This window comes from Cebidichthys violaceus, unplaced genomic scaffold (assembly GCF_023349555.1).
Source record: "Cebidichthys violaceus isolate CVI_PGR_0920_01 unplaced genomic scaffold, fCebVio1.0.p SCAF_21, whole genome shotgun sequence".
Classification (NCBI taxonomy): domain Eukaryota; kingdom Metazoa; phylum Chordata; class Actinopteri; order Perciformes; family Stichaeidae; genus Cebidichthys; species Cebidichthys violaceus.
Genome location: NW_027176384.1, coordinates 4,033,858 through 4,060,389, shown reverse-complemented (window position 1 = coordinate 4,060,389; position 26,532 = coordinate 4,033,858). Strand labels below are relative to the sequence as shown.

Sequence of the window (26,532 nt, the reverse complement as noted above, 5' to 3'; positions counted from 1 at the left end):
TTTAAGAAGGGCCTTCTTTACGGAGAAGGCAGAGTCTTCCTTTGTTCTACCATGGGTGAAGGAACGCGCTCTGCTACACAGCTGTATCGTAATCTATGACTCTGTTAGATTAATCTGTTAATTAATCTGTTCACTATTCTTTTATAATTTTTCTATATCTTATCCTGTAATAAATCCTTAAAAGACAGAATGCTTGAGATACTTTTTAGATCTCTCACAAGGAAATGCTTTAATTTCCACCACAGTGAACACCCGCTGACGTGGTTGCATGATCTCACAAATAGGTCATTTAAACCAACCTAATGGGCCTTTTTCCCAGCAGACATTTTGACTTGTCGTAGTAGGAAAAGCACAAGTGTTAATTAATAAATCTAACGACGGATCAGTTATGTTCAAGTGTTCCAGGGAGAGTGACAGTGAGCCAGCATGCACAAGACCAAAGAACCCAAAAAAGAAGGAATGGTCATTACGTCATCATGACAGCATTGTAATTTTGCATTGGTGCCAGACTTTAGTGACAATAATTGTATTAAAGTGAATCTCACTATAACCAATCATATTTGTGTTGTTGCACCTTTGACTTAAAAATACTAATACAAAAAAACACATGTTGAATGACGTTTTTATATATAAATATATGTAAATATAGGACTTGACCGTATGCTACATTGCCTGCACTTTGCCTCAGCGATTTCCATTCATGCTAGTCATCTAGCCTATATTATTAGCTAGCATATACATAAGTCATGACTCTATTAAGCTAGAGAGGCTGTTAGATTTGCTAACGCTCACCAACACTGCAGCTCCGCTAACATTAACGGCTGTCTCCAAATTTAATTAGCACATTTCAACAGTTATTGCTAGCTACGTTTGCTAAACAAAATGCAGATGCTAACTTAGTTCATTGACAAACAAAGTACCAAATACCAGTATAAAGATACTGATTTATATAGATATAATGTTATAAAATATGGTGATTAGCGCCACCCCCTGAAAATAATAGAAATAACTGGCTAATGTTAGCCCTCCTGAATATTAATATCATTAACAGTTTGATGGTTGGTTAGTTATTGACATCAAAGATGCTCTATTACAATGAAATGTGTGTAGAATACTACTGAATTGGCAATTCTGTACGTAGCAACCTTTTCTTCTTTTATATAGTCCTTGCACAAGTGCAGGACCCTGAAATCAAAGCAGCTAAATGGAACTCAGCCATCATTCACTTTATTTTTTAAACCTGTGCTTTTTTCCTTCTGTGTCAAGTCAGAATGTCTTCAGTAAAAAAAAGGACAACTAATGCAACACAAAAATAAAAACATTCTTCCTCAGGTAAAATGAAGACTGAATGGTTGAAGTCAAACCATTCATATAAATTTGCTGACGATTTACCTCATCAGCAACTTATCTGTCAAATAAATCAGCAGATTTAGGGCACAACAAATAAAGCAAGTGGAAGTTAAATGCCCTTCTTGGCTACTCTGTCACCTGTTGCTGCATTTCTCTGTACGGTAAATACCACCAGAAGGATAAATCTACTCTGCTCTATAATGCTCGCTGGTTCCGGTAGGGGGCGCCAGCTGCACCAACTCTCAACCAGACCGCGAGACATGTGGCTGAGACTTTCTGAAAGCTACGCTCCGTTTTTAGCTAAACATATTTCCCGGATAGTGCGACTCGTCAGCATTTCATAGCACTAGTTTGGACGCTAAAAACAGACTACTAGGTGCAAAGCAGCTGCAGCAGCACTTAAAGGTGAGTAACGATACGCTAGCTAACTCGAGCTAACGCTAAATGCGGCTAACGCTAACTGCTAGCAAGCTGAAAGGGACGTAAGCAGGTGCTGTTGTTCAAAGCGGCTAGATAGCTTTCGGCTACATTCGCTTGCTGCTAACTAGCTAGCTAGCTGGCTAACTTGTGACCTTCAGTGTAATTATCGTGGCTAATATTTGAAACTATTTAGCCACGTTTACTTTCGCGCTAACAACAACCAGCTAGCCCTTAGGTAGCTGTGTTTTTAGCTAGCAATAGCTGCCTGGCTAACCATCAACAATCATGTTGTCATCGTCGTGTTGGCACTGGTTGATCAAGTTGGTGCTAATTTTGTATCTCTGGGAGCCAGGCCGTGCTGGCAACAAACAGCAACACGCTTTTATGAGTTTCTGCCCACCAAATGATCTGACACGTAGCCACACCAATCACCCAATTCAATATACATTGACATAATAATTGTATAGGCTAACTCCTGGTGGAGGCGTAAGTTATCTGGCAGTGTTCGGTGCACAAGTTAAAATGACAGTTTGAGTTCAACGTCTGTTGAGAAGGTTTCACCGTCGACAAATTCTAAGATCGTCATAATTAAAGTGGCAAAAACCAAGACTGGTTCCGGATCAGATGTCACACTCTTTTTAAATCTTGGGTACAGACTTCCTGCTCACTGTCAGACAGTCAAGAGCAGTCTAATGGTCTGCTGGGTCTACTAGGTTAGTTCACGGTGGCTTTGAAGGTAAATAACGGTAAAGTTGATATTCTGGACGTTCAAGCCTGTGAAGCACAACTGGAAATGGTACCTTGATCACAGACAACTGATCACAAATCTTATCAGTATCTGTCTCTATTGGTTTTCGGCTACTGTTATCTGTCCCTGTAGCCTGAACAAAGAGTGAGTGAGTCATACATAAAATATTTCACTTTCACTTTAAAGTTTTACAATTTCCAAATGAGGACTGCAACAAAGAAGGATTTCCATTACATCCATTGATATTTTTGTTCTGTGTAATCAATTAATAGTTTTTAATTTATAAAAGTCTCAAGCTGTAAAATTGTTTCATTTTAGAAACTGTTACCATGATATTATTTGTCTGCTAAGAAGTTTATTTTTTATTATTTTTTCAACTATAAATTAGAGGTCGACAATGTAAAGGCTGGTATAATGATAGTTTGGAGCAGTAAGAAGGTGATGGGTATCGGCCCATTAATTAATAGGCTATTAATAGCTAAATACACTGAAAACGGGTCAGATATGTCTTGTCAGCTTGCTGTAAAATCAGCTGTTTTTGACCCTGTTGCCAGAAAAATGGGTTAAAGTTTTTTTTAATGAAGTGGAGGAATACTTTCCGCAGCTGCTGGGTATGCGATACTGAAAAGGAGAGGATTTCTGAGTCTCTTTAACTTCCTGTTTACATTTTTGAGGAGGCAACATCAGCTTTATCATCGGCATTAGGTACAGTGGCTTTGTGGCGTGAGCTCTTAACACCCAGGTACAGCTAGCTCACAGGTAACGTACAGTTGGTACATTTGCTGTTTGAGGAGAATTAACACAAACAGTCCAGCAGTCAAATTTGCGCTGATGATCAAGTGGTTATTAGTGGAAACTGAGATTGAATGCTTTGGGCTGGCCTATATTAGGCTGAATGGTATTTCTGCTATAGGATTGTAGCATTAAAAGTTTTTTGTAGGACCTCTGGGTGCTAGAGCTGGACAATTTATTAATACCATCCATCCCTTTCCTGCTGCTTCATCCAGGTCTGGGTTGCAGAGGCAGCAGCTTTTGCAAAGTCTTTCTTTCCCCTTTTGGTTTTCTCAGTAGTATATTTGTTTTTGTGACTCAGTCATGGAAGCAGTTGCATTACAACCTCACCTCATCCAAAATGGAATAACACAACACACACACCGTTCTAAAACTCTATAGTAAGTAGTGGAGATGATGTAAACATTGCCAACCACTAGCCACTTTGGAAATGCAAACACACCAATCTAACACTTTCAAATCACAAAAACAAATTGGTCTTTTGCCGTATTTTCTTTTGTGTCTTGCTGTTGATATTGACATTTTACTTGAAGTTCCCTGTGGGCTAGACAGAGTGCATAACATAGTGTGTATCAGCTGTACTTCTCTCCTTTTGAATCAACAACGACTTCATCCACATTTGCTCTTCTTCTCTGTGTTGTAGCGGTGATCGGGACAGCCCGGGGTGGACATGACTGGAGCTGGAAGTGGTGAGACTTGACCCGGCACAATGATGTTTTAGGTCAAATGTTGAGATGATATGTTGTGGTTTGTTTGCATGAACAACATGACCCACTAGTTCCGGTACATCCAGGTATCCCCACATTGAAAAACCTTTATCTTTAGTGCAGCTTTTTTTCCCCGGTTCACACCGAGTAGAAAACATCAGATGTGAATCCTAAATAATTAAAAACCCTGTGTTTGTGTGTTCAGGTGGCCAGGGCCCACCGGATGGGACGGATGCCGAGGAGGCAGAGAGGTGTCCTATCTGCCTCGGCATTCTGGCTGGAGGCGAGCTGGCCATGCCCGACAGCTGCTGCCACGTCTTCTGCCTCAGATGTCTCCTCACATGGGCAGAGGTGATGCTCAATGCTGCTACATAAAATCTTACATTTTTTTAAATCTTTTGATAATATAGTGGCATTAGCAGTAGTGAATTGGTGGGCCAGTTTGGACTTCAGAACATAATCTAGATGGGTGTGAAAAACTCTTTGTTGGAGTCATCTTTGTGGCTTATAAACATGTTTGAAAAATTCTAAATTTCTCGACTGATGAAAGAAATTGAACTTGTATGTTCATTCTCACATAAACGCGAAAATATTTGTTTCAAGATTCGACCAACATAGTAGACTACTTAAGCCTATTACTGATATTGGCCTTGCACCAAAAAAAAATAATTACATTTAATTATTTTTATGCTAAAAATATAATTTAGTGTTTCCTCCAGAATGTGATTCATGTCAGAATGGAAAAGCCTGTACAGCATTTAGACAAGCTTAATTAGTTTTGATTTTCTTTTAAGCTGTTTAATTTACGTTACAGTTGCAGATGGCTCCTTCCTGCCCGGTGGACAGAAGACCTTTCACTAATGTTTACAGATGGGATGGGAATTTCAGCTGTGTGCAGGTCAGTCACCCGTGTTTTCTCTGTCAGAGCAGAGGGTATCATGGCTGCATTTGTCGTTCAGAACAGGCCATGTGCTGCTGTTCTTTCTTTTCGTAATCCAACACTGTGAACTCAAGGAAACTTTCAAGGAAAAAAATCATCTTCATTTAAGCGTTGCCTTGTCTGGGCATTCACCTGTCTGCGTGCTGTTTGTAATCTGGCTCTGTACAATGCTTCCCACAGAATTAGATTGTACTTTACTGTTTACTTTATATCGTACCTTTCTGCTGCTGTGTGAGTCCGAGCAGAAGCAGCACTGTTGTGCCGATAAACTGGCTGTACACAAGAGGGCGTTACCCAGCGCCGCCCACTCCCTCAGTCTCTCTACATCCGTGCAAGCACGCACGCACGCGCACGCACGCACGCGTGCGTGTCCTGCCACCACTAGTAGGCTTTATAATTGATTGCGGATGGCGTCATTTTCTCCAATGGATAACACAAAAGATAATTTAAATTTGGGCATTTGTCGTTGGTTTAAATGAAGCCGGGTCAGCTGTCAGTCAAACCAAGAAATCCTTGACTGACCTCTGTGTGAATGAAATGTGCTTCTGTCATCACGTTTTAAGGTTCCTGTGAGGAAACTAGTGACTCCACCTGAAGCGGAGAGTTGCTGCTGTAGAAACCCTGAACAAAAAGTCTGTCTCAAGTGAGTGTGGGCCTATTTATTTTTTTTGGTAGGATCATAAAGTTAGTATTCGTCTCAAAGGTCTTCACAGAGATTATAGAAATTACTTAATGAGAACTACTTAGTCAATCATTAATGAGGGAAAAGTGATGAGGTATAAAATTCTGTGTCATTATCTGGATTTTGTTTCCTATGAAATCAACTTGAACAATTTCGCTGTGGGTTTATTTTCAGAAGTAAGCCTGCGAGAAGACTGAGACGGCAAAAGCTGGAGAGGACGGCAGACGCCAAAACAAAAGGACTTGTGAGGAAATGTATGTTAACACACCTCTCCCTCCAGAAATATGCGTGACCTACTCATATTTTGTGAACGAGGTCCAACAGTCTGTTAATGTCTTTTTCCAGGTAACGAGGACGACCCCTCCTCACTGAGCAGAAAAAAGGTGTTTTTTTTATTTGTTTCTTTGTCATTGTCCCATGGTTGCAGTGTTTGCTGTATTGTGAATGAAATGTTCTTCAGTGTTTGGTCTCATCAGTGTTTGATGTGTTTCCTCCAGGTGAGAGGAACAGGGTGCTGTACTTGGTCACCGTCTCCCTGTGTCTCATTAACAACATCTACTCAGGACATGTAAGTCACGCTTCCGTCTGTGATGAATTATTGTATTACAATGAATTATGGCCAATACAGTAATACACTGGTTAATAGGTTGATTAGCCTAGTTTACCGGGAAAACAAAGGGTCAGGGGGGACAGTGCATTTTAAGGAGGCCCCCTGCTGGAGTTCAAGGCAAATTACATTAAACGGTCTGATTCAAATTTTAAATTTAAATATTTTCTAGCAAATATAAGTGTAATTCCATCAGTGGCAAATATTTACATAATTTATGCAAGCAGAGTAAATTAGCCATCTAGTTGAGGAGGGATGTAAGATTTGTGACTATAATTTTACAGTGTAAGTGGTTCGGCCTTAAAGGGATGGTTTGGATTATTAGAAGTTGGGTTTTATGAGTAACCTATCCACACAGTAGACGGCGGTCGGCACCATCTACTGTAGGTGAAACAATAACCACGGAGAAGTAGCTCATACAGTCCCACTTCAAATACATCCAACCTATCCCGTTTAACATTTGGAAGTCCTTCATAAACAACTCTCCTCTTTGTTTTTCTTCTCCTGCAGTGCAGAGCCTGTGTGGGTGGCCGAGGACATACCATATGACATCGCGTTCAAACACTGCAAACCCCAGACGCAAGACTGTCCGTGGCTTTCTCCTGCTGCTCCCATCCCCGTTAACGGCACCTCAAGGTAATGACATCCCAACTGACCACTAATGTTGCTTTGTTTGTCCCTTCTGAGGCCGTGTTCACACCAACCATGTCGGAAGCAAGTGTGTCCTTTTATGTCCAGTTAAATCTGGATTTATTTAGGTCTTTTATTGCGTTTTATTAGAGCAGCTAGAGGAAAGGAGAGGGTAAGAAAAGTTAAATAAATGAATAATGCTACACGATAAATAGAAATAGACCCCTTGTGGCTAAACAAGTGCCCTTTTGAAAACTATGGTAGGGATGGTAATTGTGCTGATAGTAACTGTCTGTGGTGTTGTAAAGTAAAACTGGTATTCCAGCGCACAGTTTTTGTATCACAATGATAAAACATGTGTTGCAATACGACGTATGACTATCCCTTACTGTGTTTTTCTTTCATCATTGACAGAAATGTAACCAATGGCTTGGTCTCTTTGAGCTAAGTTGTTTTGTGTTGGTTGGTTTTACAGGCAGAATTTCCATCCCTCTGGTTGGAACCACAGCCAGCTTCCGTCTCCCTTTACCTCCAGTTCACCATTTGGCCCCGGTCATTTTGGTGAGTCTTTTGTCTGTTGCCGATGTTTGTTTTAAATCATGTGAGATTGGTACTTGCATGCGTAAATTTGTTTAGATGATTTATATTTAAAAATGTTTTAACAGCTGAATGTATCGGTAAATATTGGGGCCCTGCTCATGTGGTTTCTCTCCCACAGTGTTTCAGGGTGTTGTCTGCGCCATCACGTGTCCCAAAGGAGGCGAGAAGAGAGGCGGTCGAGCTTCGACCTCCAAAGCTCCCACCAAAGAGGCCAAGTCTCTGCCATCCAGGCGATCTGGACGCAACAGTAAAAGCCAGGAGGAGGCTCCCGCGTCTGATCCGTCATCACCTCCACAGTCCAGTGCGTCAGACTCTGACTCGTCTACCGGCCAGTCCGCCAAGCCGGGCAGGGCGGCCCAAGCGCCAGCCAAGAGGAAGGGCAAACGGGTGACAAACCGAAAGGCCAGTGGGAAGCGGAAAGCCACGACAAGAAAAAAGAAATCTCCCCAAGTCGTCAGCAGCCCGGCAGCAAGTGAGGATGAGGAAGAGGGGGACGGATGTGACAACATGGAGAAGGAGGAGGAAGAGGACAAAACCGATCAAGAACCGGATTTGAACAACTCAAAGCAGAAGGAGTCTGATGCTGAAGGGAGCCTCAATGAAGACCAACTCAACTCTGCCGATGAGCTCGGAGGCGCTGCACCCTTGAGCAACGATGTGGGACAGGACAGCGATGAGACTCAGGAACGATCTAATGAACGTGAGCTGAAACCAGATGAGGGAGACGAGGACCTGTCTTGTCCCTCGGACTCGGCTCCTGACAGCCCTGGTTCGTGCTCAGTGGGCGACCAGAGCAAAAGGGAGGAGGAAGAGCCAGCAAGCCCTGTTTCCTCTGGAGGAAAGGACTCTGAGAAGAGGATGTCACCCTCACCCTCTCACTCTGAGAAAGGCACCTCGCCATCAAGCTCTCACTCTGAGAAAGGCGCCTCGCCATCACCCTCTCACTCTGAGAAAGGGGCCTCACCATCACCCTCTCACTCTGAGAAAGGGGCCTCACCCTCTCACTCTGACAATGCCCTCCTGGACAACTTGATGTCTCCACACTGTGATGACCAGGCAGAGCAGGAGGATGATGATGACATGAAGATTTGTGCAGAAGAAGCCACCAACGCAGAATCTTCAAATGCAGTGACGGCTGAATCTCGTGAGAGTTCTCCACCACCGGCTTCCCCCTCTGCTAGAGAGTCGGAGGATAATTCAGCTGTCTCAGAACCAAAAGCCTCTGAGGACGCTGATGTAAAAACGTTTGTATCAGAGCGTGATCCTTCAGTAGTTGACGGTTCTGGGGAAGGAACCAAGGATGACAGTCCATCCAAGGATGACACTAAAGTTGTCCCCATGGACTGCAGTTCACCCATGAGCGAGCAGGCCAACAGTCCCGTTTTGGAACTGCCGAAGGAGAGTGCTGCATCAGCCTCTGCGGAACCTGCTGGTTCCACAAGCCACGTGGCCAAGGACGAGAGCGACAAGGAGCAACAGGAGAGAGAAAAGAGTCAAGAGAGGAAGAACGGCAAGCAGAGGCGCTCTCGCTTCCACTCCCCAACCTCTACCTGGAGGGACTCCAAGCGAGAACAATCCAGGCGCTCGCGGTCTAGAGAGCGAGACGGCAGTCCGCCCTCTAGCCGCTCGTCCCGAGCTCGCAGCAGAGAGAAGGACAGGGACCGGGACCGGGACGGTGAGAGAGACTATTCTAGGAGGGAACGTAGTCGTGAAAGAAGGAGGAAGCGATCCCGCAGTCGCTCTAGGTCCAAGTCCCGGTCCCGGTCCCGGTCCCGGTCTAGATCAAAATCCAGAACAAGATCTTACAGACGAGGGCCCAGCCCCGAACGGCCGGCCTCCAGAGAGCAGTCTCCCCAGAGAAAGGAGCGTAGAGGCGGCTGGAGGTCCGGGCAGGGCAGTGGGTCTGGTGTTGAGGGACGGAAGCATCAAGGAGGCGCTGGGCGCTTTGAAAACGGTGTGCCCACAGAAAGTTCCCCTGAACGCCAGGGCTGGTCGGAAAATCCAGACTGGGTTACGGAAAAGAGTCGTGGCGAAGCCGATAGCAAGAATTCCAGCGGTGGCTCACGCTGGGAAGACCGCAACAGTGGGGGGAATAGAGGGGAGTCACGGGGCCGTGGAGAACGCAGTCGGGGGGCGGGGAGGGGCAGCCGCAGCTTCTACAGCCAGCAGGAGGAAATGTCCGACAACCGCTGGCAACCCAGAAACAACTTCTCAGGTACAGGCAACAGTTCAGGGACTGACGCGTATAGCCGCTTCAATGAAAACCGAGGTGGTGGCCGCAGGAAAGAGTCCGAGTCAGGAGACATGCTGGACCGGTCAGGCTGGTCATCGGCGTCCAGCTGGGCTGTCAGGAGGACACTGCCCGCAGACGTTCAGGATTATTACTCCAAGAGGGAGCGGGGAGGACCAGGAGGCTGGAACCGACAAGAGGAGGAGCAGCCGGCAGCAGCAGGTCAAAACCCTCCTCAGTTTCACCCCACATCTATGAAAACCAGCCTTCTCTGTGCAGTTATTTATCAGCACTCCAAAAACACAAGTGCTACTGCTTGAGGAAAAGGAGATGACAAATAGCAAGTAATGAGTCAACCAAATGTCCCTCTAAGATACAAGCCGTAGTCATGGTGTTTGGGACTAATGTTCTCTGAGGCTAATAGCTCAACTGTGACACAAGACAAAAATCACCCTTGGGCACCGGCACTTTATTACATTTGAGAGGAAAGAGCAATGTCTTTAAAGTTTGTATTTGACTCCCTTAAAAGTCTCCCATTTGTTTTACCAGAACATTTATCTATTTGGACTTGTGTGATTCTACCATGCATTGTGTGAGCCACCTTCTGTGAAGTATCTTATGCACATTTTATGTTATGAATTAATTTAATATCTCTAAACATTAATAAATATACGGCACTTAAAATCAACTGCAAAATATAGCTATTCTAGCTTGCATACATTCATAGATGAGTTCTTAATTTTGTGTCTTCTTGTTCTCCAGATCCCACTAAAAGCGAGCCTTCTGCCCAGGCGGTCCCAGGTAACGCTCCGGGGCCTGTGATGAACGCGGCCCCCCCTCAGCTGAATGTCCTCCAGCATCATTACCCCGTGCAGGGCCCGCGAGGAGCCCTGCCGGTCAGCTTGCAGCCTGCGGCGCCGTACGCCATGCCTCCTCAGGTCCCCGTGCACCTCCACCCTGCCGTACCGCTGCTTCAGGTCCCTGCTGTCGGCGCTCAGGGCCTCCCACCCCCTCCCCCGCCCCCTCGGCCCATGCATCAAGGCGGCCAGACGGCAGCGGCTCAGCCCGATGGCTACGCGACACAGGTATGGTATACTGGGACGTGGACAGGATTAGAGACTCTGTATACCCATTAGCATTTAAAATAAGATAGAATTAAATCTGCAAGTACTGTTCTGCCTTCTCTGGTTCGGCCTAGATGGCGAATACAATGGTGGGTTATGGGAAACCTGGCCTTCTTCCCACCCCAAGCAAAGCTGGAGTTGCGACCTACGGCCAGTCAGCACCCAGCCAGTTTCTACCATCCTCTACGACTCAGCCGGGCCAATATAAGGCTCAAGCTGACGGCTCCAAAAAAGAAAAGGTAACCTGCTGTCACCGGTCTACATTTCCTTGTGCGTTTCTGTCGATTTCTTTCCAGCCACCTTGATTTCCCCTTTCTGCTTTAGAAGCAACTGATCCAAGAGAGAGCTGTCAATGAAGTGAAGACGGCCATCAAACCCTATTACCAAAAGAAGGAAATCACAAAGGAGGAGTACAAGGAGATTGTCCGCAAAGCGGTAGAGAAGGTAAATGCCTCTCTGTGTAAGCCCTGCCCCCTTAGTTACTGTTTCTATGATGATCCAGTTGTGAGCAGCACTTTTCTTTAAATCTAGCCTGTAATGTCATTTCTGATGAGCCCCATAGCCTTTAAAGTACCACTGTAGGCTAGTTAGCCAGGCATGCTAACAATTTTAGCTTGTCTTAGATAAACACGGTATTGAATTCACTCTGTACACTTCTGCTCTTGTGTTTTTGGTTTTGGATAGGCAAAGAAGAAAGGCACTTTTCTCAGAATGTAGCTCTTGTGACATCCCCATGCTCACTGTTTTGACACAGTTTGTTGGGCCTCGATTGTGTTTATTTCCTCAGGTGTGTCACAGCAAGAGTGGTGAGGTGAACTCCAGTAAGGTGGCCAACCTGGTGAAGGCCTACGTGGACAAATACAAGCACGCCCGCAAGAAATGAAACCGTGCCCTGCTGCTGGCGTGGCAACACCCTGACGGACCCATTCAGCTGCTCAAGTGCAATTTCCTCTGGCTGGAATTTAGCCTCCAAACTGAAATACAACGGAGAGCCAACATTTTCTTTTTTTTGATATCTCTACCTTTTATTGAATGATGGAAGATTTTTTTCTATAGATTTTCATATTTTGTTAGAAAAAGAATTACCCAATCAGAAATTGTAATGCAAGAGCCCTTTATTTTGCATAGATCATGTGACTTGGGGAACTACTGTAAGGAGCGCAGGGTAGCGGGGGACGGTTGATGCAAAAGATGAAACGCTCGGCGAACGATGTCTGCTCCTGTAGTGGAGAGCCTCTTCCAGGGTGCCGGCTGGTACGATGACTTCCTCCTAAATGGCATCCTGATCGCATAGCTTATTAATTGAATATTGTCAACGTTCTTTTTAAAAAAATATATAATATTTCAGATGAGGCCTAGTTTAAAAAAACAACAACAGTGCATTGCCTTTATTCATCTCTGTGGTTCAATTAAGGGCTGGAATCTGATGAGTGCGATTGTAATCAGGGCCCTGATTGGTTGAGGAGATGCTGAGCGGGACGGCCAATCAGAAGTGAGTTTGTAATGTAAGGCACGGGTCCCAGGGGGGCAGATCAAGTGAAATGAACCCCACCCTTTGCCTGAATGTGTATTAAATGTCAATGGGTGAACACGATCTGTGCAAAGTATCCAGAGAGTAGTGAAATAAAACAGCTGCTGCCTGATCTGCTGTGTGTTTGTGGGAGGCTTCATGAGACGGGAGGAAGCTACACAGGTAGGTAATGTAATTTCTCCCTTACTTTACAGACATCAAGTGAAACGCATCAACAAATTGGATGTACAGTCGGTTGGAACACCGGTAAAAATATATATTTGTTTAATACAGTTGTATAACAATAATACTTAGTCACTTGTTCACTAGGGGGCAGTACAACAACCTGGCACATCACACCATGTGCTATGGCAAACTAATGAGCAAACAGCTACCCGTTTACAAATCAACAGTTAACGAAGAAATATGAATTTGGAGTTTTTTTCTGACCAGACAGTGAGTTTCAAGTGTTTATGTATGATATAATTCTATCCTGTCTCCGGACTATGACTGACACTGTTTTTCACTGGAGACACTTTGACATGTCACAGTAGTAAAAGCATATAAATAATTAAAAGCTATGTCTGAATTCTGTTTAGCTGCTTAGGTTTAGGTTCCTGGTGTCAATGCTGTCTGAACATGTTATGATTTAGTAGGATACTTGAATGCAACAGAGCCGCTATTAATGTTATTAGTAACACCTGTGTTTGAGAGCTGTCAGTCAATCATTGTCCGCATGCCCACAAATTCCTGACGACGTCTAATCTGCCAATTAAGTGATATCACCTGTGCAGGTTTACGTGGTTCGTGCACGACATTTCACAGCACGACAATAATAAACTTGGTTGAACAGATAAGAAAAAAACAGTGGTTAAGGGGGAGGCAGAGTGAAACATGTTAAAAATGGAGCCAAATTTACGGGAATTATAGCTGTGCTGTTAAAACAACTAAATGGACCTTGTGATTTGTCTCCATGGTCAGTAACGATTACGATTACGAGAAAAAAAAAAAAAAGGGTTAGCCTGAGGGTGTTGCCCAAAAAAAAAAAAAAAAACTAGTCATAGATGAAGCCTTGAATGTAAGAAGTTGTACATGAGCTGAAATGTTATGTCAGTGTGTTTCTTTCTGGCATATCTCATTTGAAAGTACACTAATTGAGTCGACCTATCTTGTGTCAGAGTTCTATAAATATTTAATCTGTGTGGGATTAAAAAAGGTTGGAAGAATTTGCCTCCAGCTGTGGAGTGTCGTCTGATGACCACTAGAAAGCAGCGTTGTCTAAAGAAAAAGACGTTCAGCCCAGGAGAAAAGGCATTTCTGAAGAGATTCCCTGTTTGTCTGCACTGAGTACATATTCGTTTTACATTTTAGAAATCTTAAAAATGTATGAGTTATTGCTCTATGAAAAAGAGAAATTGATGGGGAAAAACATGACTAAGCAGGTTTTCGTAAGCATTCCGTGTTTGTCTTTAGTATATTTTAAATAGATTGTGGAAGTTTAATACAGGGTGACCAAAGCTTTAAAGGTATAAAATTGTATGTGTTCAGGCGAAAATAGTAAACTTCATGAAAGCAGCATGTAAAGAGATACACAGACACATTTGACATATTCTAAAACAAAATTGAAAAGCATTTTCTATTAAAAACTGTTTATTAACACCCCCTTGTGGCCTTCCTGAGGTGGACTAACTCAGAAAACCATCTGACAAGACATTCAAAGTCCCTGTTAATTGCACGATGGAGGTAACCTGGTAAAATGTGAGTTTCTGTCCTCATAAACCACATTCACAAACTTTACTGCTTATGTGGAACAATAGAAAACCAAGGCCGAAAATGGAAGTGACAGAAAGCGTAGAAAGTTTTTTTTTTTTTTACAATCACAATTGTAAATTTGGAATGATTTATGATCAGTTTGTCTTTAGTATATTTAACTGATATGTAATGTATACGTTTATGGGTCTATACAGCTTTTAAAAAGTGATTTATGCTGTATTCAGGAAGAAACTATAAACTAGATCAAGAATGCAACAAATAAGTGTTTTCCTTCAAAAACAATATATTTTTTTTTAACATAATTTGTGTTGTGTTTGACATTAATGAGTGGCCTTTGTTGTGGTTGACTAGCATTCTGACAAAAATCTGACCAGACAATTGTCTGACCAGTTGTAACTCCTCATAAATCACATTCACAAACTCTTCTCAGACTAAAATGAGCTGGCACATGGCACAAAAGGACACCAACATGTTATTAGTTTATCTTTTATCTATTTTATTTGGACATTATTTACAGGATGTACATAATGTTTCATTGAAACAAGACTGTAACACTGGTGGGCATAGCCCTCTTTGCACCTGAAGTCAAGAGATGGCTGACGTACTCTCCAACCAAGATGTGCATTAAGAACATTTTGCTGATGGTTCTTGTTCAAGGGCCCAAAAGGAAACAAGACTGCTGCTGCTGTATCAGTGGCTTCCACATGTAACACAGTTTTTACAGAATCGATGCAGTAGAATAATTCAGTCTAAAGAATTCAGAGATGAAAAGTTCAGAGATGAACAGTTGGAGCCAATTCAATTCACCAGTTTGGGGATTTTTCGCTTTTGTTTTACAGCTCCAATGCATCGTTGTAAAAAAAGAAATTCAAACAAAACAAAGCGTATATACAGTTGAACTCAATAGATATATATATATATATACATATATATATATACATACAATATTTTATAAATATAGTAAAATAGATTAAATTACATTGATTTCACGGTCTTCCATAAATAGATGTTGGACAATAACAGTTTGGTGATGTGTTAAGTTAGTGTTGGAAGCACAGTGCACTGTCAGATGACAGGTTCACGACTCGACGGGGAACTTCCGCGTCGAGTCATCAAGTTCTTCTTTGTGAAACATTTTGAAAGCAGAAAACTGCACAACTGTACACAAAAACACTCAAAATATTGTGACAGACTGGTTCTAGTTTCTTGTTTTCTTTTCTGCAAGTTTAACAGGTATATTACAACCACTGCATGTGGTCAAATTCAAAGTATTCTCCTGTAAAGACAAAAAAATAGTTTCTCTGGAGGCTAAGTGGCCTCCAGGTCTCAAAGCAGTAGTGTCGTCACTGAACGCGCTTTTCCAACGAGATATTCAGCAGGTTTTTAAGAGTAAATACAGTTTTGTGAGAGTCCTCGAATGAGAAACTCTATAGCTCCCAGTGTCAGGTTTGAAAAGGCAGGTTCTGTTGACTTATATTGGGGTTTACATGGAAAGCTGACACTAAGTAAGGTCACACAGCCTTTGTACGAATACTCAAAAGGCGGTGTCGTAGGCCTCGCCTGTGAAAACTGACATTGTTTTTCTCCAAGTGTGCTGAACAGTAAGTGCTTTTCAATATACAAAGATGCTAAACAAATACATTTTTGGCAAAGTGAAAAGGGAAAACAAACGACAAATGTTGGAAGGAACTTTGAGGAGGATGAACTTTCAAGTTACCTCGTCGATCTTCAGGAGGTTCACGTATGTTTCTCAGCAGGATTGGTTGTTGCTGAGCTCTGAGGTCACAGCCACACCCATACGCCGTACCTGAGTGTAAGCTTCATTTTGAACTCTACGACTATGTCATCTCTGCTTTGAGGCACCTTCAACTATTTGTTTTCAGCTGTACCATAACTACAAATGAACATTACAAAAAAAAAAAAAATTGAGCAAAAACAACAATGAAAAAAGTTACGATGAAAAGAGAAGAAACAAGTAAAACACCAATCTTTGTGGCCTATAACAGCATACTGTACAAGTTCAATACATTCTCTTGGAATGGCATGGTTTGTCGCTCAGGAAGTCAAAGCAGAGCATCAAGTGAGTTCTTGTGTTTTTCTTCTTTTACAATAGGTTTGATCTTTGTCGGTTTGCGCAGTCGTAGCAGTCCAGAGCTTCCTCTCTCCTTGGTGGAGAAGTGGAGCTTTAGAGTCCGTCGGCGTGTGCGACCGGGCTGGCTGTGGCATTGTGGATCCAATCCAGGATGATCAGGGTCATGCTGCCGGTCATGACAAAGAAGCCTAACAGCAGGAAGGCGGTGGCCTGGTGAGGAGAACGATTTCACATTTAGCTAACATGTTCACCCCCAAGCAACTTTAAGGAAGAGCTTGACATTTTGGGAAACTCGCTGATTTGCTTTCTTGCCAAGAGTTAGATGTGAAGATTAATTCTCTTGTGTTTATGTTCAATATAATATTGTTAGCTTAGCTTAGCATAAAAATAGTAAAAAAACATATAACATGTTAATCAGTGAACTTTAGAGATGATGGGTGGATGGTGTCACCAAAGCTAGCTGTTTCCTGAAATATTCAGTCTTTATGCTAAGCTAAACTAAGGGACTGCTAGCTACGGCTTCACTTTGAACTAACTCCTTACCCCGATCTTTTGCACAGACTTCATGGACTCCTTCTTGACCAGTTTGATGTAGAAAGCCGAGGGCAGGATGAAGATGAGCATGGCAGCAGCAGAGGCGCCTGAGTGAGGGACGGAAAATTTGGCATTTTAGTCACCATTTTCTATTTAAAAAAAGCTTTTTATGGCATTATCATACACATTAACACAGACACCCACCAATGAAACCAAAGATGTCCCTGATGGTGGGGACAAAGATGACCAAGGCGTTGGTGCCGGCCAACAGGACCATGGTGATGATTGTGTGGCGGATCCAGCTGAACTCCTTGGAGGCGCACAGCAGATGGTTGACGGAGGTACGAATCTACGGAGACAGAGAAAAAAAACAGAGGTTATCCTACATGGCCCACTAAATTCACTTCAGCACTGACAAGATCAGTTAGACCTCTTTGACACTTACAGGGAACAGCACCACGGGGACGGTGAGCGTGACAGCGGTCAACACAGCCAGGCGGACGATCAGCAGGAGCACATCAGACTCGTAGACCTTGGAGTAGGTGTGCAGCAACTCAGGCTCCACGTGCACTGTGTAGAAAGACAGCAAAGGGCCTTTAGACCTGAAGCACACGCTGCACGATTCACAAACGTGTTATCATTATAACATTTATAAAAACATGCTTTTGGGTCAAGAACAGCTTACATGAAACTGAATCCAAAGCATTTATCGGAATGAAGAAAGTTTAAGTTAGTTAGTTTAATTAATAGTTTTTTATATTTTCCTTTGCCTCAGCTGTACTTTGTGTTTAGTGCTAATTAGCAAATGTCAGCATGCTAACACATGTAGACGGTAACCATGGTTAACGTAGTCTGTAGACTTATTTTTGTGAAAAGGCACATTAGAGTGTAAAAGTTAATATTTTTTCGCTGTTTGCCCCCAAAAATATCTGAAGACACCAAACCTTCTCTGACTAAAAACTTGTATGTGAAACATTTGATCTGTGCATGACTTCTTCACGTGCCACATCATACGTTTGAGTATTTGTATTTCTTTTGTCTCCTCCAATTCAAAGTCTTTGTTTCAGTGTCCTGAAACTGGCAAACCCTGACAAGCAGGTTAGGACAGACGTCACACCAATTTCTCAATCACTACCTGCCCTGACTCTAACTGTGCACCACCCCCACATCAGGTCTTCGCACTAGGACGGTTGAAGAAGTCTGTTGTTATTATCAACCTCTTGTAAAACCAAATGTTCCTGCCATGACAAACAGGAACACAAACATGGTGGCACACTGTGCAGCTGCGTCAGGTGGATTTTATTTCTTGCGCAACAGGCCTTGAGTCCTGCGTCCTTTAACTTTGAATGATTGATCTGCTCTGACATTTTGTATCAGGGACAATGGCCGCTTGTAAACCCCACACTGTAGTCACTCATCTGTTCCTGAAGAGTTTTAGCATGTTTTTAATGCCATATTTTTGCTTCATTTCAAAATTAAAAATGTCAAATTAGACAAGATGAATTTGATCATTTATGTATGTTTTAATTAAGGAATTGACTACATGCCAAAACTGTTCCACCGTGCAGTCCTTTTATATTTCTATAAATTCATTACATTGATTGTCCATGTGAAAGCGACTCACCGTTGAAGGTCAGATATCCGAAGAGGGCGGCCAGCAGGTACATGATGAACATGGCCAGGAAGGACACATTGGCAACGCCCTGCATCTTCTGGCGAGAACGGCTGTTTGGGACGGGAGAGGACGGGGAGTTCAATTTAGTTTTTATACAAATGTGAGATAAACTCGCGGTAGACACATGATAAGAAAGCAGCTGTGGTTTGTAGTCCGAGTCGAAGAAGTGAAAGAAGTGCACACTCACTCTTTGAGCTCCTCGTACATGGGCAGGATGGCCGGGTGGCACACGAAGGCGAAGGTCAGGATGGGAACGGCGTACACAGTCTGGGAAAAAAAACGAAATAACATTAACACCCAAAAATTCAATCACACTTTTTGGTGGGTTTTAGCACACATTTCAATCCTTCAGATGTTCTGCGTCTCATAGAGCTTTACCTGAGAGTTGAAGACAAAGTATTTCGGAGTGCAAATGTCCTCGTTGTAGTCCACGGCGGTGGTGTTCAGGTGGGACAAGGTGGTGTTCAGCACTTTGATTATCGTTTCGTTCAGAGCGCTGAGGTCCTTGGGGAGCGGGAGCGGGCATGGGAGCTGGAACTTCTTGATGATCACCTGGAGGACAAGACAACAGGTTTCAGGTTAAATCAGCTGACATACAGTTGATCTCCAAATCTGTCTATTGAGTCTCGTTGAGAAGCCTTTGAAACAGCGTTCAGCCCATTATGGGAAACAAGACGCACACTGAAACCACACCATTGTGAGAAATCTGTTTTTTTTTAAAAACCTGTCAATATCGAAACCAAATCTTAACAGTTAACAATGTTGCAGCCAAATTACTGTATCCTACTTCCCAATAAGTAAATCATACTCCTCTACTCTGCAGAAAGGATTTCATGGAAAGAACTGAATATTGTTCTCTGACTAAGACTCATCTGGCTGGCTCATGTGCCAAAAGCATGTGTGTGCATGTGTTGTGTGTGTGTGTGTGTGTGTGTGTGTGTGTGTGTGTGAGTGTGTGAGAGGAATGAGGAAACAGGTGGGTTTTACTCACCACAATCAGGAAGAACACCATGCAGAGCAGGGACAGACCACTGGTGTAACCAAGGTAACCTGAGGGGGTGACCAAAACAGAAGCATGAGCTACAGTTTTTGTTTTCCTTTTAATGACTTCGCTCTGAATTGTGCCCAATCTGAGACGCACATGAACGTCACCAGCCCCACACCCAAACACACACACACACACACACACACACACACACACACACACACACACTGCTTACCCAAGTTCCTGAGCAGCGACAGGGGCAGGATAATGACGACCGTCACCAGCAGCACCAGGTAGTCACCGTTAGTGTACCATTCTCTGAAATACAGCAGGACAGAACAAGAGCAAGTTAGTGATACTGTGTACTTATATTAAAGGGGCACTCCACCACTTAATCCTGTTTTTAATTGCCAAGTTCAGAACAGGTTGGCTATTTTGCAACGTTTGCCAGCTCTACCTTGTAATATATATGATAAATTCAAAAAACTTTTATTTTTCCATGCATCCTCGTCTAATTTTAACGTTGAAACAACTTCATACTTCCCTCTCCAAGCTGAAGTCACGCTGCTCTGTGTCTTCTCTGCTCAGAAAACGTCATATTAAATCCCCTTTTCTGTCAGAATCGTCTTTTACATTTTCGGGCCAGATCAAACCTCCCCTAACGTCTGCATGTCAGCTGACGCAAACCGGCCCTTCGTGGGATGACTGCTTCGGTCCCCAGAAATAGATTCAACAAAGCCGCACTGAGGAGCCGACGCCACATACATTTTTCAAACTCGAAGCGAGGTCGCAGTGAGCTCATGCCGCGCTCCTTCTCGATGCAGCACTGGAGTCTTCTAAAAGGGCTCTTTGAAGGGCCCCCGCTCGCATAGACTGAGCACTGTCCTTCCCCCCCCACCACCACCACCACCACATCTCCTCCGACACTCAGCACTTCAAAAACAACCGGCAGCCATTTTGCTTGATGTGCCACTTCACCTCGAGTGCCTCAGCCGGGCCTCCCTGCTCTTTGTTTACACCTCATTTTAAAAAATCCTTCTGTTTGGAAATGTTCTTTTTTTTCCCCTACAATAAAGCCCTAAATTAACCTTTTAAACAAATCACCTTAAAGACACCTTCGTTTTCATCTTTTCAAGACCTGCAGGTTATCAAATGTTATTTATAAGTTAGGAAGCTACTAAAACATTTGGTCACTAACCCATTGTTGGCTCCCACAAAGGATTCGATGACGATGGGCAGCTCGTATTTGACGATGTAGAGGTAGCTCGACATGGCTGTAAAGACAAAAACATCTGTTAGTACATTTGCCTGTAAAATGAGCCAAAGCATGCCCAGGAGGGGGACTCCACGACAAAAATAGTGATGACTAATATTTGGCGAGGGGCTGAGCTGCTCCAATGCGTGCTTGTTGAATGACAGGTTTTTACTGGTGGCTGCTCTATGTTCCAAAAACACACACTGGTTTCTGTTTTCTGTCCTTTCTATTTTTTCCACCCAGGCAGTCAGTTTAGCTACAGAGGTACAGTGTGGTAACACGTGGAATAAACACAGGGTGGATAAATACAGAAAAGTAGTTCAATTATAGTTGCGCAACGCTTCTAAAAATAAGTTGTTTCTGCCGCTAAAATGCCACAGTCTCTCACCTCCGATGTTCTGCATGGTGATGGAGCAGGAAGCGGCGAGCTTCCCCGGCATCCCGAAGGCTTTGTAGCCCAGCTGCTCGTACACCAGCGCACCTTTAGAGGAATACACAAAGGGAGATTTAGCATTCAGAGAGTACACCTTCAGAAGCCAGAGGGGAGGTTTGGACCCACACGACCGCCTGCAAGACTCACCTCCTTCGTTGGCCGTCTTCAGCAGCAAGTGGACAGAATACAAGGAGAAGATGGCGACGGACACGAGGAGAATCCTGTGAACAGACGAGAGGGATCGTTAGCTGAAATGTCGACCAAGACGGTTACAAGGAAAAACAGCAGAGTCAATGACCAACTGGTGCTCACCGTTGCTGAAGCGCTTTGCTGTTAAATGCGCTGATTTTTAGACTGAGTTAGTATTGAACAAAAGGCTTTAAAGGCCAATTCAATGACAAATGTATTTTACAAACACATTGACATTTAGTGAAAGTCAGACGCTCCTTACACCAATGTACCGTTGTAATGACTCAGATGGAAGAATCTTTGGACGAATTCTGCTTTTTTCAAGAGCCTACCTCGCCTGCCTCTGACATCCTGTGTTATCTCTTCGCACGCTGTAGTTCAACAAATATATGCTTTGGATGACCTTTTATGGGGGGGTGAGTTTTGTTCTGCAAGAGGTTACTAAACTTGAACTTCAATTGGTGATTGGGAAGTGCACTGTGCAGCATTTCGCAAAACAAACAGACAAGCTATCTTTCACTGATGAACAGGTTTTTTGTAATCCCTGACATCCTTCCGATGCAGGGCTCTCATTGGTCAGATGCTTGCTGACGGTGAACCGCGCCCCGATCTGTGTGTTGGCTTACATAACTCTGACCGAAAGGCAGCGGGATTAGCTCGGCTAAGCCGCTTCCCTCGCCGCTCCCTGTGTTTGTAAACTGTCATTTGGTGAAGCCCAATGTAATCTAACCCACTATGAGAACATATATTTATACTCTGACTTCACTGGTCTTTCTTTAGCTGGTTTCTGCCTCCCGAGGGCTTCAGCTTTTGTTTCAGACGGTAAACTGTTTGGGGTGGGGTAGTAAAAAAAAAACCTTGCCCTGGTAAGACAGGATTTCTCAAATGTGATTGGAGGAAAAGCAGTATTCTAACTGATGGTTATTCCTCAGAAATGAAGACACTAAAAAGAACTGATGAAAAAAATTAAGGAATCCAGATCACAAACAGGGCAATGAGCATTTTTAAACTTTCGACCCTGGTGTAATCTGCTGCTCAGGGTCGAGCGGCTGTAGAGCGAACACACACACACACACACACACACACACACACACACACACACACACACACACACACACACACACACACACAAACACACAAACACACTGCTGGCGGGAAAAAAAAGCCCTTCAGAGGCTCAGTACATCATGAGCCTCGACCTTGATGCAAAAGACAAAACAACACTTGGATCCATATCATGAAACTAAACCGAGCTTGTGTTGAGTGGTGTTTTTTCCTTTACTTTGAACCACATCCTCTAAGATGACTGTGTTGTTACACCGAGATCTGCCTTTCTCTGATGCCTGGAGGCGCTTCGCTGTCGTTGTCGCCCCTTAGCATCCAACCAACCAAATCACCATTTTTTAAATCCCGCTTTCAAGGTGAAGAAATGCATTGGAAGAGGATTTTAAAAGACTTACACAAACAGGGCGATGCCAGTGTTGGCCATCGCGTAGGACAGACCCAGGATGCCACTGCCCATGATGGCGTTGCCCAGGTTGAAGACGGACATGCCGAAGGAGGCGTTGCCCTGGTGCTGTGGGGGGGGGGGGGGGGGGGGGGGCAAAAGGTTTGCGGTTAGGAAACGAGGACGTGAGTGATCAACGATGATCAACTTGTCAGAGGAACAGAGAAGCTCTTACGTATTCGGTCTCATACTTCTTCTTGCCCAGGTTGTGTTCGGGGAGGAAGTTTTGACTCTCTGCTTCTATGTCAGAGTATTGGCTTCACAGGAGAATAAAAGAGAGGAGGATTTAGAGACAATGATGTGCAGTACTTCAAAATAAGGGTTCGTTTTGGCTCATATTTTTTGCATGTTCAGACAACATTTTAAAGCCTGTCTCACCCGCCCAGTGGGACCTTCTGTGGACAGTCCGTGGGACAGTAGGTGTATTCGTTGCTGTTGGCGCTGCTGTTGTCGTCTTCGGGAGAGATGTTGAAGCGGCTCATCTCAGTTCTGGTAGATGGCTGTTTCATGCTGTTCATTTCAGATCAGAGAGAGAGAGAGAGAGAGAGAGAGAGAGAGAGAGAGAGAGAGAGAGAGAAAAAGAGACAAAGAGCACATTTAAATTATGTTTATTTATTAATTTGTATGCATTCCTGTCAAAGCCTTCTTTTTTTAATTTGTTTTTATTTCTAGATGAGCGCGTTCACGCTCCCTTTGGATAGAACACAATTGTAGAGAGCAGGCGCGCGCCGCTGCCCTCCTCATGAGTCTCTCATCATGTGACTTTACTTTAGAAGGAGGAGGAGGCGGAGGCTGAGGGGGGGGGCTGACGCACCGGCAGTGGAAAAATACCAGATCGGCATCCGAGTCCACCCGACATCGCCTCAGTCCCGATGTAGACGCTGAATGACAACAACAAAAAAAAGCCGCAGTACGCGCGGCTGACTTTGCGCACATTTCCCGAAATCATTTGAGAAGTGGAATGAAAACAGGGTGTCGGCGTCTTCACCCTCACCATGTCTTCAGGCATTTATAAAGGATGAGTAGCTGACAATAAGGCAAAGCATGTGGATGTTCTAAATCTGACATTCCTAATATATCATATTTGATCTATTGACTGAGTAGTGCGCACTTGTAGATCCACACAGAGTGCAAAAGGCGTACTCCAGATCTATTTAATTACATTATGCCCATGGCCGACTCCGATTGGAAACAATGGCACGTGCTGTGTTCTCTTTATGGGGGGCATGGCTCTCCATTTTGCGCAGAGGCTCGCGCTCCGACTCGTTGGCAGGTTTATGATCACAGCCTTTGCAGATCACACACAGAGAGAGGCGTATTTCCATTATTTCCCTTTCTACTCAGCTTGGGTTTCATTACCTGTGTGCCCGTGACACCCCTGTGCCACCTCCAGACACGAGTCCAGCACTGCGCAGCATCACTGTCACACCGCTTTGTTTATTAATTTGGCCTGCTAAGAAATAACGCCTTGGGACTCCAGCATAGGACATTTCTGTCTCTTTAGAAGGAGACCAACACAACTAATATGGCAGGAAATAGTTCTAATACTCACTAATTAGCCCAAAAGAGCTGGCAGCCGCTTTTCTTTGAATGAGATTCAAAATATAAACAACAAAACCGACATTGGGCTCATTATTCGAAGAGTAAACCAAAAAGTCTGACAAGTAAAGGCTTATAATTATCTTCCAAACACTGCGCCGCCTACATCCGGTAATTTTAATGACAGACAGTCGGTAAATGATGAGATGTCGGCAGTCTTACCTTGTGAAGATGTGGCAGGATGCCTGTAAAATCCTTTCAGCTAAAAAAACCCCACACACAAAGCAAATGTCCTGACGATTTCTTCAAAAACCGGGTTCCTTTTGGTGTATTTAGGTTTATGAATATGAATAAATTGCTCAATGAATGGAAGGGCCTATTACAGACGGGATCCGATTCAAAACGATGGCTGAAAACCGTTTCAGTCAAGTAATAACAAAAGACACGCTTAGAATGAAGAGAATAAAACCGAGGAAAGAGAGTTTAGATTTGCGTCTAATTACACAAAAACATTCCCAGAGATGCGTTGCGCCCGGAGAGAAAAGCCTGTTCTGCTGGAGGAGGGGTGGGGACTCACCCTTTTATAAAGATGAGCATTGCATCAGCCCAGACCTACAGGACAGGAGGGAGGAGGGAGACAGAGACAGAGAGAGAGAGAGAAAGAGGGAGGGAAAAGGAGGCGCGGCCTGAATGGAGGAGGTGGAGACTTCTTTACGCACAGCTGTGACGTGCTTTTGTGTACAAACAGAGCGACGGCCTCAAGACTGGAAAAACCACAGGCCTCCTGAAGTACATTTTCATAGTCATTTGGTTTTGTTATCAAGGAATGCCATTTAAATACTACAATAGTGTTATTAAAATGTTCCAAATGATTCTGTGATCATAATCAGAGCATCAAAAGTAATATGATGATTAAAGGATAAAGCCTTCAGTTATAGGAGGGTTTGAGATGAGGCACACACTGCAACAGGGAATAAACCAGAACCCATTGGTTGGTGTCAGATGAACTCAACACCACCCGTCATTTTCCCTTCTTCACCTTCATCACAATTCCTTTTTAACTGGGCATTATTTAACACTATTCATTATTCATATATCTAATTTATGTTCCTGGTAACTGCAGAAGTGTGCTGGGAATCACCTCTGTGGACCTTTTAAAAGTATAAGTGGACTCGAGGGGTCTAGGATGTGTGTCGCTCCGGATCAGCCTGTGAGCGGAGCTTCAAAGCGGACCTCCCTGTCCCGAGGAGATTACGCACAAACGCTGTCATGTGACAGCGGCCGTCCTGATCCTTGCTCACACCGTTGGCTCTCCTCCACGGTCAGGTGTGTGTGTGTGTGTGTGTGTGTGTGTGTGTGTGTGTGTGTGTGTGTGTGTGTGTGTGTAAAATCTTCCACAGCTCTGGTTTCCAGTTTATTATTAATGCTGAGATAACTGAGAACTGTACAGTGTGTTAACCATCAGTGTGACCTTTGATCCCACAGGTCTCATAAATGTAACACTTCTTTCTGATGCAACTGCTGCTAATACTACAACGTTTTACTATTACTGCTACGTGTACTCTTCTCACTGTCTAATCCCTTCCACTACTACTAATACTACTACTATTACACTACAGTAACTGTTACTGCTCTGCATACTCTTTTCACTGTCTAATCACCACTACTACTATAGTACTTTTACTGCTACTAAACTGCTAGATTTACTGCTGAAACAGAATTAGTAATACAGTTCTTATACTACTATTAATACTATTACTACTACATGAAGTAGTTCTAGTGATGTACTATCACTACTACCTCTAGTACTTTTACTACTACTACCTTTACTCGTTTGACTTCTAGTACTTGTACTACTACGACTGCCACTACGACCGATACTCATTTTACTTCTAGGATAGAATTGCTATTATTCTCCCGTCCGGCATCCAACCTCTACTTTGGATATTTGAGATAAAAAAACCTACGCTACAACCATTCCTGTTATTTTTTCCAGTACGTGTTCTACCACTACTACTATTACCATTACTATTAACTTTACACACACTACAACAAGTACTTGTACTGCTACGATTTTGACTGCATTATGAAGTCCAGTCATTATGTGAAGAATGAATACAAATGAAGAGTTACATACATAATGCATATTTAAGTGCTGGAGGTAAAATGTCAGCTGCTGACAATAAAGACATCTTTCTCCTCTGACACAT

At 43.6% G+C, this 26,532-nt stretch overlaps 2 protein-coding genes across 2 annotated transcripts; one reads left to right on the top strand and one right to left on the bottom strand.

Annotated features, from left to right (window-relative positions):
• Nucleotides 1-1,586: 1,586 nt before the first annotated feature.
• Nucleotides 1,587-12,473, top strand: scaf11 (SR-related CTD-associated factor 11). The gene is made up of 15 exons (XM_068716957.1): nucleotides 1,587-1,755; nucleotides 3,954-3,999; nucleotides 4,223-4,368; nucleotides 4,832-4,915; nucleotides 5,521-5,600; nucleotides 5,814-5,893; nucleotides 5,985-6,022; nucleotides 6,137-6,207; nucleotides 6,757-6,882; nucleotides 7,352-7,437; nucleotides 7,595-9,928; nucleotides 10,469-10,791; nucleotides 10,905-11,069; nucleotides 11,155-11,274; nucleotides 11,618-12,473. The coding sequence occupies exons 2-15, from the start codon at nucleotides 3,981-3,983 to the stop codon at nucleotides 11,711-11,713; spliced, it is 3,768 nt and encodes a 1,255-aa protein (XP_068573058.1). The 5' UTR covers nucleotides 1,587-1,755; nucleotides 3,954-3,980; the 3' UTR covers nucleotides 11,714-12,473.
• A 2,112-nt stretch (nucleotides 12,474-14,585) lies between these two features.
• Nucleotides 14,586-24,897, bottom strand: slc38a2 (solute carrier family 38 member 2). The gene is made up of 16 exons (XM_068716966.1): nucleotides 24,545-24,897; nucleotides 23,162-23,293; nucleotides 22,959-23,040; nucleotides 22,737-22,852; nucleotides 21,235-21,308; nucleotides 21,043-21,135; nucleotides 20,598-20,673; nucleotides 19,635-19,717; nucleotides 19,406-19,464; nucleotides 18,793-18,966; nucleotides 18,602-18,681; nucleotides 18,364-18,464; nucleotides 17,185-17,309; nucleotides 16,944-17,088; nucleotides 16,749-16,846; nucleotides 14,586-16,415 (listed from the first exon to the last, which is right to left on the bottom strand). The coding sequence occupies exons 2-16, from the start codon at nucleotides 23,290-23,292 to the stop codon at nucleotides 16,299-16,301; spliced, it is 1,554 nt and encodes a 517-aa protein (XP_068573067.1). The 5' UTR covers nucleotide 23,293; nucleotides 24,545-24,897; the 3' UTR covers nucleotides 14,586-16,298.
• Nucleotides 24,898-26,532: the final 1,635 nt, after the last annotated feature.

Coding starts and splice junctions, on each gene's coding strand:
- scaf11 (XM_068716957.1), top strand. Junction 5,601..5,813: donor GAACAAAAAGTCTGTCTCAA/GTGAGTGTGGGC, acceptor GTTTATTTTCAG/AAGTAAGCCTGCGAGAAGAC. Junction 6,023..6,136: donor CCTCACTGAGCAGAAAAAAG/GTGTTTTTTTTA, acceptor TGTTTCCTCCAG/GTGAGAGGAACAGGGTGCTG.
- slc38a2 (XM_068716966.1), bottom strand. CDS start 23,292: ATGAAACAGCCATCTACCAGAACTGAGATGAGCCGCTTCAACATCTCT. Junction 19,718..20,597: donor TTTGTGGGAGCCAACAATGG/GTTAGTGACCAA, acceptor GCTGTATTTCAG/AGAATGGTACACTAACGGTG. Junction 19,465..19,634: donor GTCGCTGCTCAGGAACTTGG/GTAAGCAGTGTG, acceptor TCACCCCCTCAG/GTTACCTTGGTTACACCAGT.